At 43.3% G+C, this 12,282-nt stretch overlaps 1 protein-coding gene across 1 annotated transcript; it reads left to right on the top strand.

The window, feature by feature from the left end:
- The first annotated feature begins 4,595 nt into the window (after positions 1-4,595).
- On the top strand, positions 4,596-10,525 carry LOC103211056 (zinc finger protein 415-like). Its single transcript, XM_042783128.1, has 5 exons — positions 4,596-4,601; positions 6,361-6,477; positions 9,284-9,423; positions 9,760-10,003; positions 10,256-10,525. Exons 1-5 carry the CDS (start codon positions 4,596-4,598, stop codon positions 10,523-10,525), a joined length of 777 nt encoding a protein of 258 aa, XP_042639062.1.
- The last annotated feature ends 1,757 nt before the right edge of the window (positions 10,526-12,282 follow it).

Below are 12,282 nucleotides of genomic sequence, written 5' to 3'. Positions count from 1 at the left end.
CGTAACACAATGGGATGCTATGCAACCCTAAAGAATAATGTAGAATCTGCAAAACACTGCATAATGTGGATGAACTTGGAGGACACTATGCTGAGTGAAATAAGTCAATCACAGATGGACAAATATTGTATTAGTTCATTATTGTAAAAAGTCAAGGAAAGGTTTATATATGGAAGAAAACTTTCTTTGTTGGTTACCAGGTGTGGGAGGGGAGTGGAGGGAACACTGGAAAAATTTTTTTAAAAAAGAGAAGCCTAGTGTCCGAAACTAAGGAGTCTTGCCATTGCTGTGTGAGTGGGAGGAGGGAATAACGGTGGGCTCCCCGACATGGTCCTGGGCCTCTTTCTTAGTGACGTGCTCGCTGAAGTCTGCCCATCCAACCCCCTCAGCTGGCTTTAAAACTGGCCTTCTCGACACCTCAGTTGCCTGCTTCCCTGCCAAGCTGCCTCCTCGTTTTTCATACTGAAGGCCTAGTGTTACCCATTTTGTCCATTCTGGCTGCAGAGCCTGAGCCCAGTCTTCCCACACATGCATCAGGGAGGGGTGGGGAAAGTGGAGGGGAGCCCTGGGAGGCCTCTAGGAGGATGGTCTTAGTTTCCTACTGCTGCTGTAACAGAAATAACACAATAAAAATGTGCTGAGGGAGCCGTGCTCTGTGTGGGATATGGAGTCAGGCTGATCTGAGACCTGAAGGGCAGCTCAGGCCAGCCCAAGTCCCCCTGCTGCAGCCAAGGGTGGGCTTCCCCAGGAAGAGAGGGTGTAAACTCACCTGTGGGTCTCCATGTGGGAGGTGATTCTCCCCGAGGCCCTCCTGGGGCAGTGGGCAGCGAGGACTGTCTTTCCCCATGGTGAGGGCCTCCCTGTGTGTGGGGCTGTGACATGGGACGAGGTTGTGTTCATTCTAAGCCTTTAACAGCACATTGTCCACACTCAGGATCAACTTCTTGAGACTGATCTGGCCTGAGAAGGAACCCAGGAGGAGGAAGAAGGAAAGAGGCGTCTAGGATGGCTCTGTCCCAGGTAACTGTCACATTCTCGGTTGGTGGTCTGTCCCCTCCTCCCTGAAATGCTGTCCTGAGAGTGTGCTCGTCTCCTCCGACTTTGACGGGTCCTGCCTGACACGGTCACTTGGACTCACCCAGGCCTCCCCTCATGCTCTGTCCCCTCCACGCAGAGTCCACTTCTCCATCACCCAGGGACATGGGACCTGTGAAGAGGCTGGGTGGGAGACAGGGAATGGGCCCCGTGGGGGCAGTGGAGGTGGGCGGGAGGGAGGGTTTAGGGGCTGCGTCTGGATGCTCTGTCAGCTCTCTGGACCAGTGTTAATGAAACCACACATTTAACTGCCATGTTAATCTGTGGGATCAGGTGACAATTCTAGAAAAGAAGGCAAAGGGAAACCTGCTCTGCCGGATTGAGTAATGCATTCGAAATTAAACGCAGGAATCACTGTGTTTCTGGCTGCAAATTATTAATGATTGGGAATCAGGAAGTTTGGAAACAGACTTCAATAAAAGAGGGTATTTAATTCATAATTGGTTTTAAAAATATTGAGTGAACCTAATAGAGAAAAGGTTGAAGTTGTCAAGGATTTCACTTTATTTGGGTCCACACTCAACACCCATAGAAGCAGCAGTCAGGAAATCAAACCATGTATTGCACTGGGCAAATCTGCGATCTGAAGCGTTCAAGAGCAAAGATGTCACTTTGAGGACTGAGGTGCGCCTGACCCAAGCCACACTGTTTTCAGTTGCCTCATATATACATGAAAACTGGACAATGAACAAGGAAGACCGAAGAATTAATGCCTTTGACTTACGGTATTGGTGAAGAATATTGAATATACCATGGTCTGCCAGAAGAATAAACAAATCTGTCATGGAAGAAGTATAGCGCCTTAGAAGTGAGAATGGCCAGACTCCATTTCTTACACTTTGGTCATGTTGTCAGAAGGGACCATTCCCTGGAGAAGGATGTCATGCATGGTAAAGTGGAGGGTCAGAGAACAAGGGGAAGGCCCTCAATGAGATGGACTGACACAGTGGCTGCAATGATGGGCCCAAGCGCAGCAAGCATCGTGGGGCTGGCGCAGGGCCGGGCAGCACTTTGTTCATTGTGCACAGGGTCACCGTGAGTCGGAACCTACTCAGCAGCACATGAGAACAGCAACCAGTGTCCAAAAGAAGGCGCTTCTTTACACCACGGAGAGCTTGTCTGCCCCACAGAGACTCTGATGTTTGCACCGGGATGTTTCTGCTAAAAATGTTTGTAATTCAGGGAGACCTAGGAACATAATTTGCTTTGTCATCAGAACAGGCAGAGCCACACTCTGCTTACACTGTCTTTAAGTATTTTATTTTAAGTGTCACATGATAGACATGCTTGTTTTATCGCGAAAGTCCACGCAGTAGGGGCTAGGAAGTCAAGCACTCATCCGTGTCATGTCATCCACCGTCACTCACCGGCTTCCATCCACAACCACTGGTGTCAGCTACGTGTCATCAGTCAGTGAAGGTCTCTCCCCCGCCTCCCCGTAGAGATTTGCTTTTGTTCTTTTGTGATTTCAGTGGTAGTTTACAGAGTAAGTTCATTTTTCATTTGACAGTTCATACACGTTGATTACAGTCCCCACAATGTAACAGCACTCTTTCCACTTCCTCCGTGTTTCCTGTTTCTCTTCATCTTTCTTTCCCATCCCTTCCTGCCTTCTCCCTGGGAAAATGCTGCCCTTTTGATCTCGTGTGGTTGTGAAGTAAGTGACTCCATTTTGTAACTCTATTTTTGTAATGTCCAGCTATGACTGGCAATGTCTTGCAGAAACTCCATTTTCTGTGGCTGAAGTAACCATCTCATCCTGCCCCCACTCCCAGTGAGATAGGGAGGGCCCCTTTTGTCTTTTTTTTTCTCTTCCCTCCTAGACACATAAAGCAGCTAAATCACCCTTCAATGAACACCTGTGCTAGAATATGTACTTTGGGGTAATTATCAGAACTAACTCCCATAACCCCTCGATGGACACCTGTGCTAGAGCACGTACTCTAAGGTGGTTATCAAACCAGCGCCCCTCTCCCCCGATGAGAGCCTGTGCCAAAGCACGTGCTCTAAGACCTTGAACCCGCAGCTTCTGCTTCTGCATTATCACCCGCTTTCCTGCTTTAAATCATTAGACCCAGCAGAGAGTGCTGTGGGCGTAACAGCTGGTGTCAGAATTGGTACAAAGGTTTGAGAGGCAGTGATTCTCCATCCCCCTCGTGAAGTCAGAGGAGTCAGACACCTTGGCCACCATGCCATTTTTATAGAGGTCCTTGCCAAACTTCATATGGAGTCGCATGGGAGCTCTGGTAGCATAGTGGCTAAGGCACTTGACTGCTAACCAGAAGACTGGCAGTTCAAACCCACCAGCCACTCCTTGGAAGTAAGATGGGGCAATCTACTTCCATAGTGATACTGCCTCGGAAACCCAAGGAGGGGTCGCTACAAGTCGGGTCCAACTCAGTGGCACATAACAACAACAATTATTTGTGCAGTGGCCACATAGAACTCACAAACCATACCCATGATTACAGGGTTTATAGGGAAGTAACAGGATACACCTCAGGATCGGTTATCAACTCAGAAGTAACAGTTGCAACTCTGGATACAGTTGTGAATTAGGACAGCTGCTTTTGCCTTCTGCAGCAGGGCTCTCTCGGGCAAGGATTCCAAGTCTTAGCTCCATGGGCCATCAGCCCCTCCAGGTGCCCAGAGGTGCCCCACTCCCAGGCAAGTCTCCTGCCTAACAGTGCTGAGCTTTCTCACCCCGTGGGCCGGGAAGCCCACTGTGCCGTCTCCTGCCAGCCCCTGGTTCTGCTGCTTCTCTTGTCATCGTTTCTGTCCCTGCTTCTCACTGTTGTCCCTCACAGTCTTCCCTGCACCGGCCCTCTCTCTTTCTCCTGGATTAGAGGTTCCCAGTGCAGGGACCCCTGCTCCAAAGGACGTGCTCCGCAGCTGTCTCTTCTCCCTGGTGGTACTGAGTTCCTCCATCCACCTCTCCAGTGGCTCATTTTAAGCCTAGTGGGTTCGCAAGACTATACAGAACATAATCCCCTCAGTAGGATTCCTCATACCTTATTTGCACGGTCCCATTCCCACAAGGGTGCTGTGAACCTTATTTGCATTATTAGCAAGATGTCCAGTTCCTTTTGTGGGCCTCAAGCACCTCATGACTCCCACCCAGTCATTTGGTGGGAGTTACAAAGACTGGCAAAAAGGACCATCTAAGTAATTCACTGCATCATAACCTCTGTTTTGTTTCTTTTTCCAAAAATGGATACAGTTGTATTCATACCCTTAGTCCCCTGGTGGCATAATACCTAAGGCACTTGACTGCTAACCAGAAGGCTGCCGTTTCAAACCCACCAGCCACTCCTCGGAAGGCAGATTGAGCAATCTACTTCCATAGTGATACCACCTCGGAAACCCAAGAAGGGGTTGCTGTGAGTCGGATTTGACTTGATGGCAGTGAGTTTTCTCCTCACTTACCTACTGTCTCATTATCCAACATCTGCATTTAACAATAGTATGAAATCTAACTGTTTTACGTTAGCAATGTGCGTATGGCGGTAACAAATGCTGAGGTATAAGACGAGTCTTACTGGCTGTGATGGTTAAGGTTATGCGTTACCTTGGCTGGGCCGATTCTCAGTGGTGTGGCAGTACTTTGGCAGTATGTAACGATGTGGTTATCCTCCATTTTGTGATCTAAGATAGTTATCCTCTGTTTTCACAAAAGGCCAATTTTCACATAACGACCTGATCTCTGGATCTTAACCATGTTGATAAGTGAGAGGTGGGTGTACTTTTGCATACAGGTAGTCTCTGACTTAGACTTCAACTTAGGACGTATTTGAGTTATGACCCACACTTAAATTGTCTGTTTTTTTCATCTTTTGTACATTTTATCCTTAGTAATGTTTATATCGGAAGGAAGGTTGGACAATCTACTTCCGTAGTGATACTGCCTCGGAAACCCAAGGAGTCACTATGAGTTGGCTCCAACTCGATGGCACATAACAGCAACAACGTTTATATATGTACTAAAATATATTTCTAAGTTTACATGTGAACAAAGATTGCATTAATAAAGATAATGCTCATAAAAGACAATAAAAACTTTTTGAAAATGAGGTATTTGGCTTATGTCAGAGCCTGCTTACGATGGAGTTGTCAGAACAGAACCCCTACGTCCAAGAATACCTATATATTTAATGTAGAGAAAGTTTTTGTTGTTTTTCATTTTTGCTATTTTTTTTTTTTTTACTAACCTAATACAGAATAGTGATGGCAGACTAAGTGTGACTTACACATTTTCACTGTACCAGAAACCAGCTTTGTGTATATGTATGCTTGTTTATAAATTGGTTTTATAATTTAAAGGAGCCCTCCTGGCACAGATAGTTAAGTGCTCGGTTGCTAACTGAAAGGTTGGTGGTTTAAAGGCACCCAGCAGCTCCATGGAACAGAGACCTAGTGCGTGCTGATGTAACGCTGCAGCCGAGAAAACCCTGTGGGGCAGTTCTGCTGTCACATGGGGTCAGTATGAGTCGAAAATGACTCAGTGGCACCTCCCAACAGTAACGGTTTTTGTCTTCACTATACTACCACAGTGAGTTGGTAGCAGGAAGAATAGTATAGCAAATTATGTGTGTGCATATTTTTCCAGTTTGATATTGTTGGCCTTGAACCTGTTTTAAGTTTAGTCAATTTGGAAATAGCACCATACTTTGCATGCTGTATCTTTTACTGAAGTGTTTGACTTTTTTGGTTTGATTCTAAAACCTGACCACCTGGCTGTGCCATTTATTAACTAGCTGTTTGAGTGTATTACAGTGTCTGTAACACAGTTGTCTCCTGTGTAAATTGGGAACAGATCTTTCCCTATTGGGCTACTATGTCATTACATGATTTAATATGTGTTCAAAAAATTTTAGTCATCACAGTCTTTTGATTCTGACCTTTCTTTAAAGTCACAGTAGACTTTGTCATCCCTGAAGACACCACTCCTGCTCTAACTCATTTGAAAAACTCAATGTCACTGGCTGTGTAGGACATACATCTGACACATCTATATGGATAACGGTGTTGAATGTTTTTATTTGTATATTTTTTAGTACCCACAAAAATATGAAATACACAGTGATTTGATGGATTTCATATCCTTTATTGGAAAAATATAATAGAACGAAATGAGGGCATATAACTTGCTCAGAATTTTCTTAGGTGGAACTGTCCAAATGCTCAGTCAAATTGATCCTTATACCTCTGCCCTTCTGTGTGGCAGTAACAGCTCTCCTGTGTCCACTCATGTCTCTTTCATTGCAGGGACTGCTGACATTCAGCGATGTAGCCATAGAGTTCTCTCAGGAGGAGTGGGACTGTCTGAACCCTGCTCAGAGGACTCTGTACAAGGACGTGATGTTGGAGAACTACAGGAACCTGGTCAGCCTCGGTGAGCACAACTTCCCTCTATCAGCGGGTATCTACTCAGGTATATGCATTTTCCTTTGGGGATGGGGTCTCTGCCTTGCTTTATTACCCCATGCTCCTTGTATCACATCTCTGTTTTTAAAGCCGAGATTGAAGTCAGTTCAGAAATGAACAGCTTCATAATGTGGCATCTGAACTTCAGTCTTCCCCTTTGAGGCGGCAAACCAGAGCAGGAGGAATTGGTCTTAGGGAGACATTGTCTGATGTTATACCCTCGTGCCTGTGAGCCTGTTGGCCAAACTATTCTTCATGCCACATTGTTCATCCCACATGTGTGCCATTGTTCCCTCTCTTCAGCAAATGTGGTTTGGGGTATGTGTTGCTGAAGCAAGCACAGCCAGTATCATTCTGACGCATTGTATTGCAGACACTTGTAAAGTCAAACAATGCCTACATTTTTTAATCTCTACCCAGTTCATTGTATTTAATTGTTACTTATGTACTTTTGAAGACACTCATAGTGTTTTTGTTTTATATCTACAATCTGTGGGACTGTAGCATCAAGTGATGACTACTGTTTCATATATTTTAAAAGATTTCCTTTTTGAGTTTGTGTGTCATGGCTTAGCAGGAGGTTCCCTGAAACCTGTACCAAAAACCAAACTCACTGCCATCGAGTTGTTTCCAACTCATAGTGACCCCTCCTTGGGTTTCTGAGGCAGTATCTCTATGGAAATAGATATCCCAGTCTTCTGAGGAGTGGCTGGTGGGATGTGAACCACTAGCCTTCTGGTTGGCAGTCAGATACCTTAGGCACTATGCCACCAGAGCTCCCGAAACCTATAGAATGTCCAAACTTTTGTGAAAAGTTATTCCTTTTACTTCTGTTTTACCTAACTTAGTACCTACTATTAAAATGCTTTTTTTTATTATTATTCAGTTGAATAGATGGGGTTTTTAAACTGGTGAAAACACACATAACACACGTCGCCTGCACAGTTTCTGTGTGTGTCGTTCAGTGACGCTGATGACATCCTCCAGCTGGTGCATACATAAAGCTGCAGGCTTGTTGTTGCCTCCAAATCTACAGGAGTATGATTGTGTAGAGTAGTTAAGATCCTGTCCTTGGAGACAAAAGAAACTCGTAAGTTTCTCTTCAAATATGAGATAGCCATATGTCTACTGCTAATCAGCATGTATTTTGGAGTGGCAGTAGAAAATACCTCTTCTTTTAGCGGGAATGGTTTGGTCATAGAGTGTGTAAAACTACTTCCCCTGTCAATAATTTGAATTACATGTAATCATCCTTTCTTTATCAAGGGATCCGATGGCCTTTCATTCCTAAACACTTTTTAACACCTTGACTGATAAGTTTCAAAATTGTCTATTATAAGTACAGGCAGTCCCCAGGTTACAAATGAGATCTGTTCCTAAGTGTATCTTTAAGTCATATTTATAGGCAAGTCAGAATAGATACATACGGTTCTTATTTAGCCTTACTTTAAGGCAAGAAAAGGCTTGGAGTCTTTTTAGTGACTTAAAAGCTTCTTGTGCAGTAAGTGAAGGTAATTGTGATGAAGAATTTGTTACATGAATAGAGGTTGGTTCACTCATTTCAAAGTAAGAACAAATTTTCATAACATTAAAAGGCAAGTACAAGTTGTCTGTAAGGCAGACATTCCTAACTGGGGACCATCTGTATTTTTTGTATAATATGTTTTTCGATATAAAATATTCATCTTCCAATTCTAGTTAAAAGAAAGTGTATGGTTCTCTGTGTCTTTCAGATATCTCTTCTAGCTGTATGCTCCAGGAATTATCACCAAATGTGAACATTATTAAAGAAGAATTATTCCAAACAGTGATGTTGGAAGAACATGCAAACCATGGCATCAAGGATTTTGACTATGGAGAAGCCGTAGACTATGTGCATGAGTTGGAGAGCCAGTGGGGATATAAAGAAAGAAATTATGAAGGAGTGACTACATCCCATAACAACACTGTCATTGGTAGAGAAGATCAACAGCATAAATCCTGCAATAATTTTCCTCTAAAACGGAATGTTTCTGTAAGAAAAAATACATACCAGTATTACAAACATGAGACTCCATTTATGAGGAATTTATTAAAACTGAAAAATACCATAGGCCACGGAGAAAACAAGTATCTTAAGTATTTTGAAAATAAGATTGGATTAAGCTTTCAGTCAGATCTGATTGAACCACAGAGATTTCAAACTGAAGAGAAAATTCATGGATGCACTCCTGTTGAGAAGTTTGTTGACAGTGGTTGCTCAGTTTCATCAGTTCAAAGACTTCCTCCTAGTGTCAAATTCAACATTGGTAATAAATGTGGAGAGGTTTTTAAGGACCCCTCATTGCTTGCACAACAGCAGAAAACACACATTAGAGACAAACTTTACAAATGCCATGAACAGGGGAAATCTTCCAACCACAGGTCAAATCTCACTAAGCGTCAGAAAGTTCATTCTGGGCCAAGGCCCCACAATGAATGTACTGAGTGTGGCAAAGCCTTCAATTCCTTCTCAAACTTAATTAAACATAAGAAAATCCATACTGGTGAGAAACCATACACATGTAATGTCTGTGACAAGTCTTTCAGGCTCCGGTCTGACCTGAGGATTCACCAAAGAATTCATACTGGAGAAAAACCTTACAAATGTAACGAGTGTGATAAGGCTTTTATCAGACGTTCACAACTTCTGGGCCATGAGAGGATTCATACTGGTGAGAAACCTTACCAGTGTCATGAGTGTGGCAAGGCCTTTACTCTGCATTATTCCCTCACTCGGCATCAGAGACTCCATAATGAATTGAGCCTTTACAAATGTAAACAGTGTGGTCGGGCTTTTGTCTCTCTTTCCTACCTTTGGTATCATGAGAAAATTCACACCGGTGAGAAACCATACAAATGCATTGAATGTGGCAAGGCCTTTAGGCAACAGTATGACCTCAGGATACACCAAAGAATTCATACTGGTGAGAAACCATTCAAATGTATTGTATGTAACAAGGCCTTTAGGCAACGGTATGACCTCAGGATTCACCAAAGAATTCATACTGGAGAGAAACCTTACAAATGTAATGAGTGTGGCAAGGCTTTTACCTATTTTTCGCACCTTACTAGACATCAGAAAATATTTACTGAAAAGGAGCATTGTAAAGCTAGTATATCTGTCAGTGCTTTTATCCACAGCTCAAACCTTGGGGGTCATGAGATAACTCTTAGCAAAGAGAAAAGTCACACATGCAATGAGTATGGCAAAGACTTTAGTTCCTTCTCAAACTTCATTAAACATGAGCGAATCCATACTGGAAAGAAACCATATACATGTAATGTATGTGGCAAGGCTTTTAGGTGTCTGTCTGAAATCAGGACTCACCAAAGAATTCATACTGGAGAAAAACCTTACAAATGTAATGAGTGTGGCAAGGCTTTTATCCGACGTTCTCACCTTTGGAGCCATGAGAGAATTCATACTGGAGAGAAGCCTTACAAATGTAATGAGTGTGGCAAAGCCTTTGGCCATCTTTCAAACCTTACCAGACATCAGAAAATACACACTGAAAAGGCAGATTGTAAATCTAATATATCTATCGAGGGTTTTACCCAAAGCTCAGACATTGGGTATCATCAGATAATACATGGTAAAAAGAACTCTCAGAAATGTAATGAATGTGGTAAAGACTTTAGTTCTGTCTCAAACTTGATTAAACATAAGAGAACGCATACCGGAGAGAAACCATATACGTGTAATGTGTGCGGCAAGGTCTTTACTGGAAATTCCCACCTCAAGACTCACCAAAGAATTCATACCGGAGAAAAACCTTACAAATGTAATGAATGCGGAAAGGCTTTTATCACACATTCACATCTTTTGAGTCATGAGAGAATCCATACTGGAGAGAAGCCTTACAAATGTAATGAGTGTGCCAAAGCCTTTGGCCATCTTTCAAGCCTTACTAGACATCAGAAAATACACACTGAGAAGAAATACTGTAAATCTGCTATATCTGTCAGTGCTTTCATCCAAAGCTGAAACACTGAGGACCATCAGATAATTCATAGCAAAGAGAAACCTTGCAAAATATAGTGTGTGGCTAATGCTTTACCATGCGTGCAAGCCTTTGTGGTAATAAGAGAAACCATACTGGAGAGAGAGAAACAAGTGCAATGAATGTTGCAAACCTTGACCCATTTTGCAAATTTCACTAAACTTCTGAAAATGGACACTGTTAATCTAATATATGTGTCATTGCTTTTGTACAAAACTCAAGCCTTGAGGAGCAAGAGAAAATTCATACTGGAGAGAAACTTTACAGAAGTTTTGTTTCTTATCAAATGTTCACACCTTTGGATGCATGAGAGAATAAATACTGGAGGGAACCCTTTCAAATGTAAAAAGTATCATAAATCATTTGGCTACTCTCCATAACAGGCTACTCATCAGAGAATTCACAGCAGAAAGAGCAAACCATCTAGCCCTTTTCAAAGATTAATGAACTTCAGGTGTTCAATTCTGCAGTGACATTAAGAATCAACAGTGTTCTGGTTACCTCTGTGTTGCTCAAACAGAATATACTATAAATGGGATGGCTTGGAGAAACAGGAGTTTATTCTCTTATAGTTTGGAGGCTTTAAGTCTGAGTTCAAAGTGCCAGGCTCTAGGGGCTGGGTGAAAGCCTCTTGAACTTGGGCTTCAGGTCTGGCTCCTGCTCCCAGCTCACTGAAGCTAGAGGCTTTTCTTCACTCAGACAGCTACTGGCTGCTGAGACTGACAGGCCCAAGGTTGACAAAAAGGCACAGTCCTGATGTTACCAAACCACACAGCAGGCTATTAATTCAAGTCCACTGAAAGTCCCAGGGTCGGCAGAGCATGGCAGGCTGCTGAATAACGACACGGCTACATGCAGGGTTCAAATGTACCATAAGCTGGAGACCATTCCCCAAGGCTTCTTACATACAGGAAGCAGACCACATCCCTAAAGCAGTTACTCAGCTGCTCATATGGAGTTGATTACCAGTCTCATGAGGAATACTACATCCATCTGCCCAGCCAAGTTGACACACAGACTTAACTACCACAAACACTTATTTAAAATGTATGACCCAAACCAAACCACTGTCATCTGGTCAATTCCAATTCATACCAAGCCCCATTGGGTTTCTGAGGTGGTAAATCTTTACAGAAGTAGATTGTCCCTGTCTTCCTTCTGAGGAGTGGTTGGTGGGTTTGAACCACCAACCTTCTGTTTAGTAGTCACGTGCCTTAGGCACTGCACCACCTCTCTCTCCACTGCTGTCAAATTGGATTCAACTCATAGCGACCCCTCCTTGGGTTTCCAAGGCAGTATCTCTACAGAAGTAGATTGCCCAGTCTTTCTTCTGAGGAGTGGCTGGTGGGTTTGAACTGCCAGCCCTCTGGTTAGCAGTCAAGTGCCTTAGGCACTATGCCACCAGAGCTACTACTGCACCACCAGTGCTCCCTAAAATGTAAAGATGTCAGAATCCCAAGGACATCTGTAGAAAGGTCCGAATATTTTCAGTTTAGACAATATGTGTATTCAGTTATTTCAGAGTTCTTGAAAGGCCTTTATTACTTTTGATGGCTTTCAAGCCGACTTTTGGAACCATTATCATAGGTCTTTCATATGTCAGTATGATCGTCTCTGGGAAAGGATTGGCAGGGGCATTGAGTTTAAGATAACGATGTAAATCTGAATGAAATAAATGGAAGGAACTGGAAGATAGACATAAAGCTGCTCTAAATCATCACAATAAATGTGTTCAGGTTCC

This window comes from Orycteropus afer, unplaced genomic scaffold, assembly GCF_000298275.1.
Source record: "Orycteropus afer afer isolate SDZICR_OR568_19922 unplaced genomic scaffold, OryAfe1.0 scaffold00689, whole genome shotgun sequence".
In the NCBI taxonomy this organism is placed as follows: domain Eukaryota; kingdom Metazoa; phylum Chordata; class Mammalia; order Tubulidentata; family Orycteropodidae; genus Orycteropus; species Orycteropus afer.
Note: the sequence above shows the minus strand (reverse complement) of the source record. Positions and strands in the feature narration are given on the sequence as shown.

Coding starts and splice junctions, on each gene's coding strand:
- LOC103211056 (XM_042783128.1), top strand. Junction 6,478..9,283: donor TGGAGAACTACAGGAACCTG/GTCAGCCTCGGT, acceptor ACTCGGCATCAG/AGACTCCATAATGAATTGAG. Junction 9,424..9,759: donor GAATGTGGCAAGGCCTTTAG/GCAACAGTATGA, acceptor CAAAGACTTTAG/TTCCTTCTCAAACTTCATTA.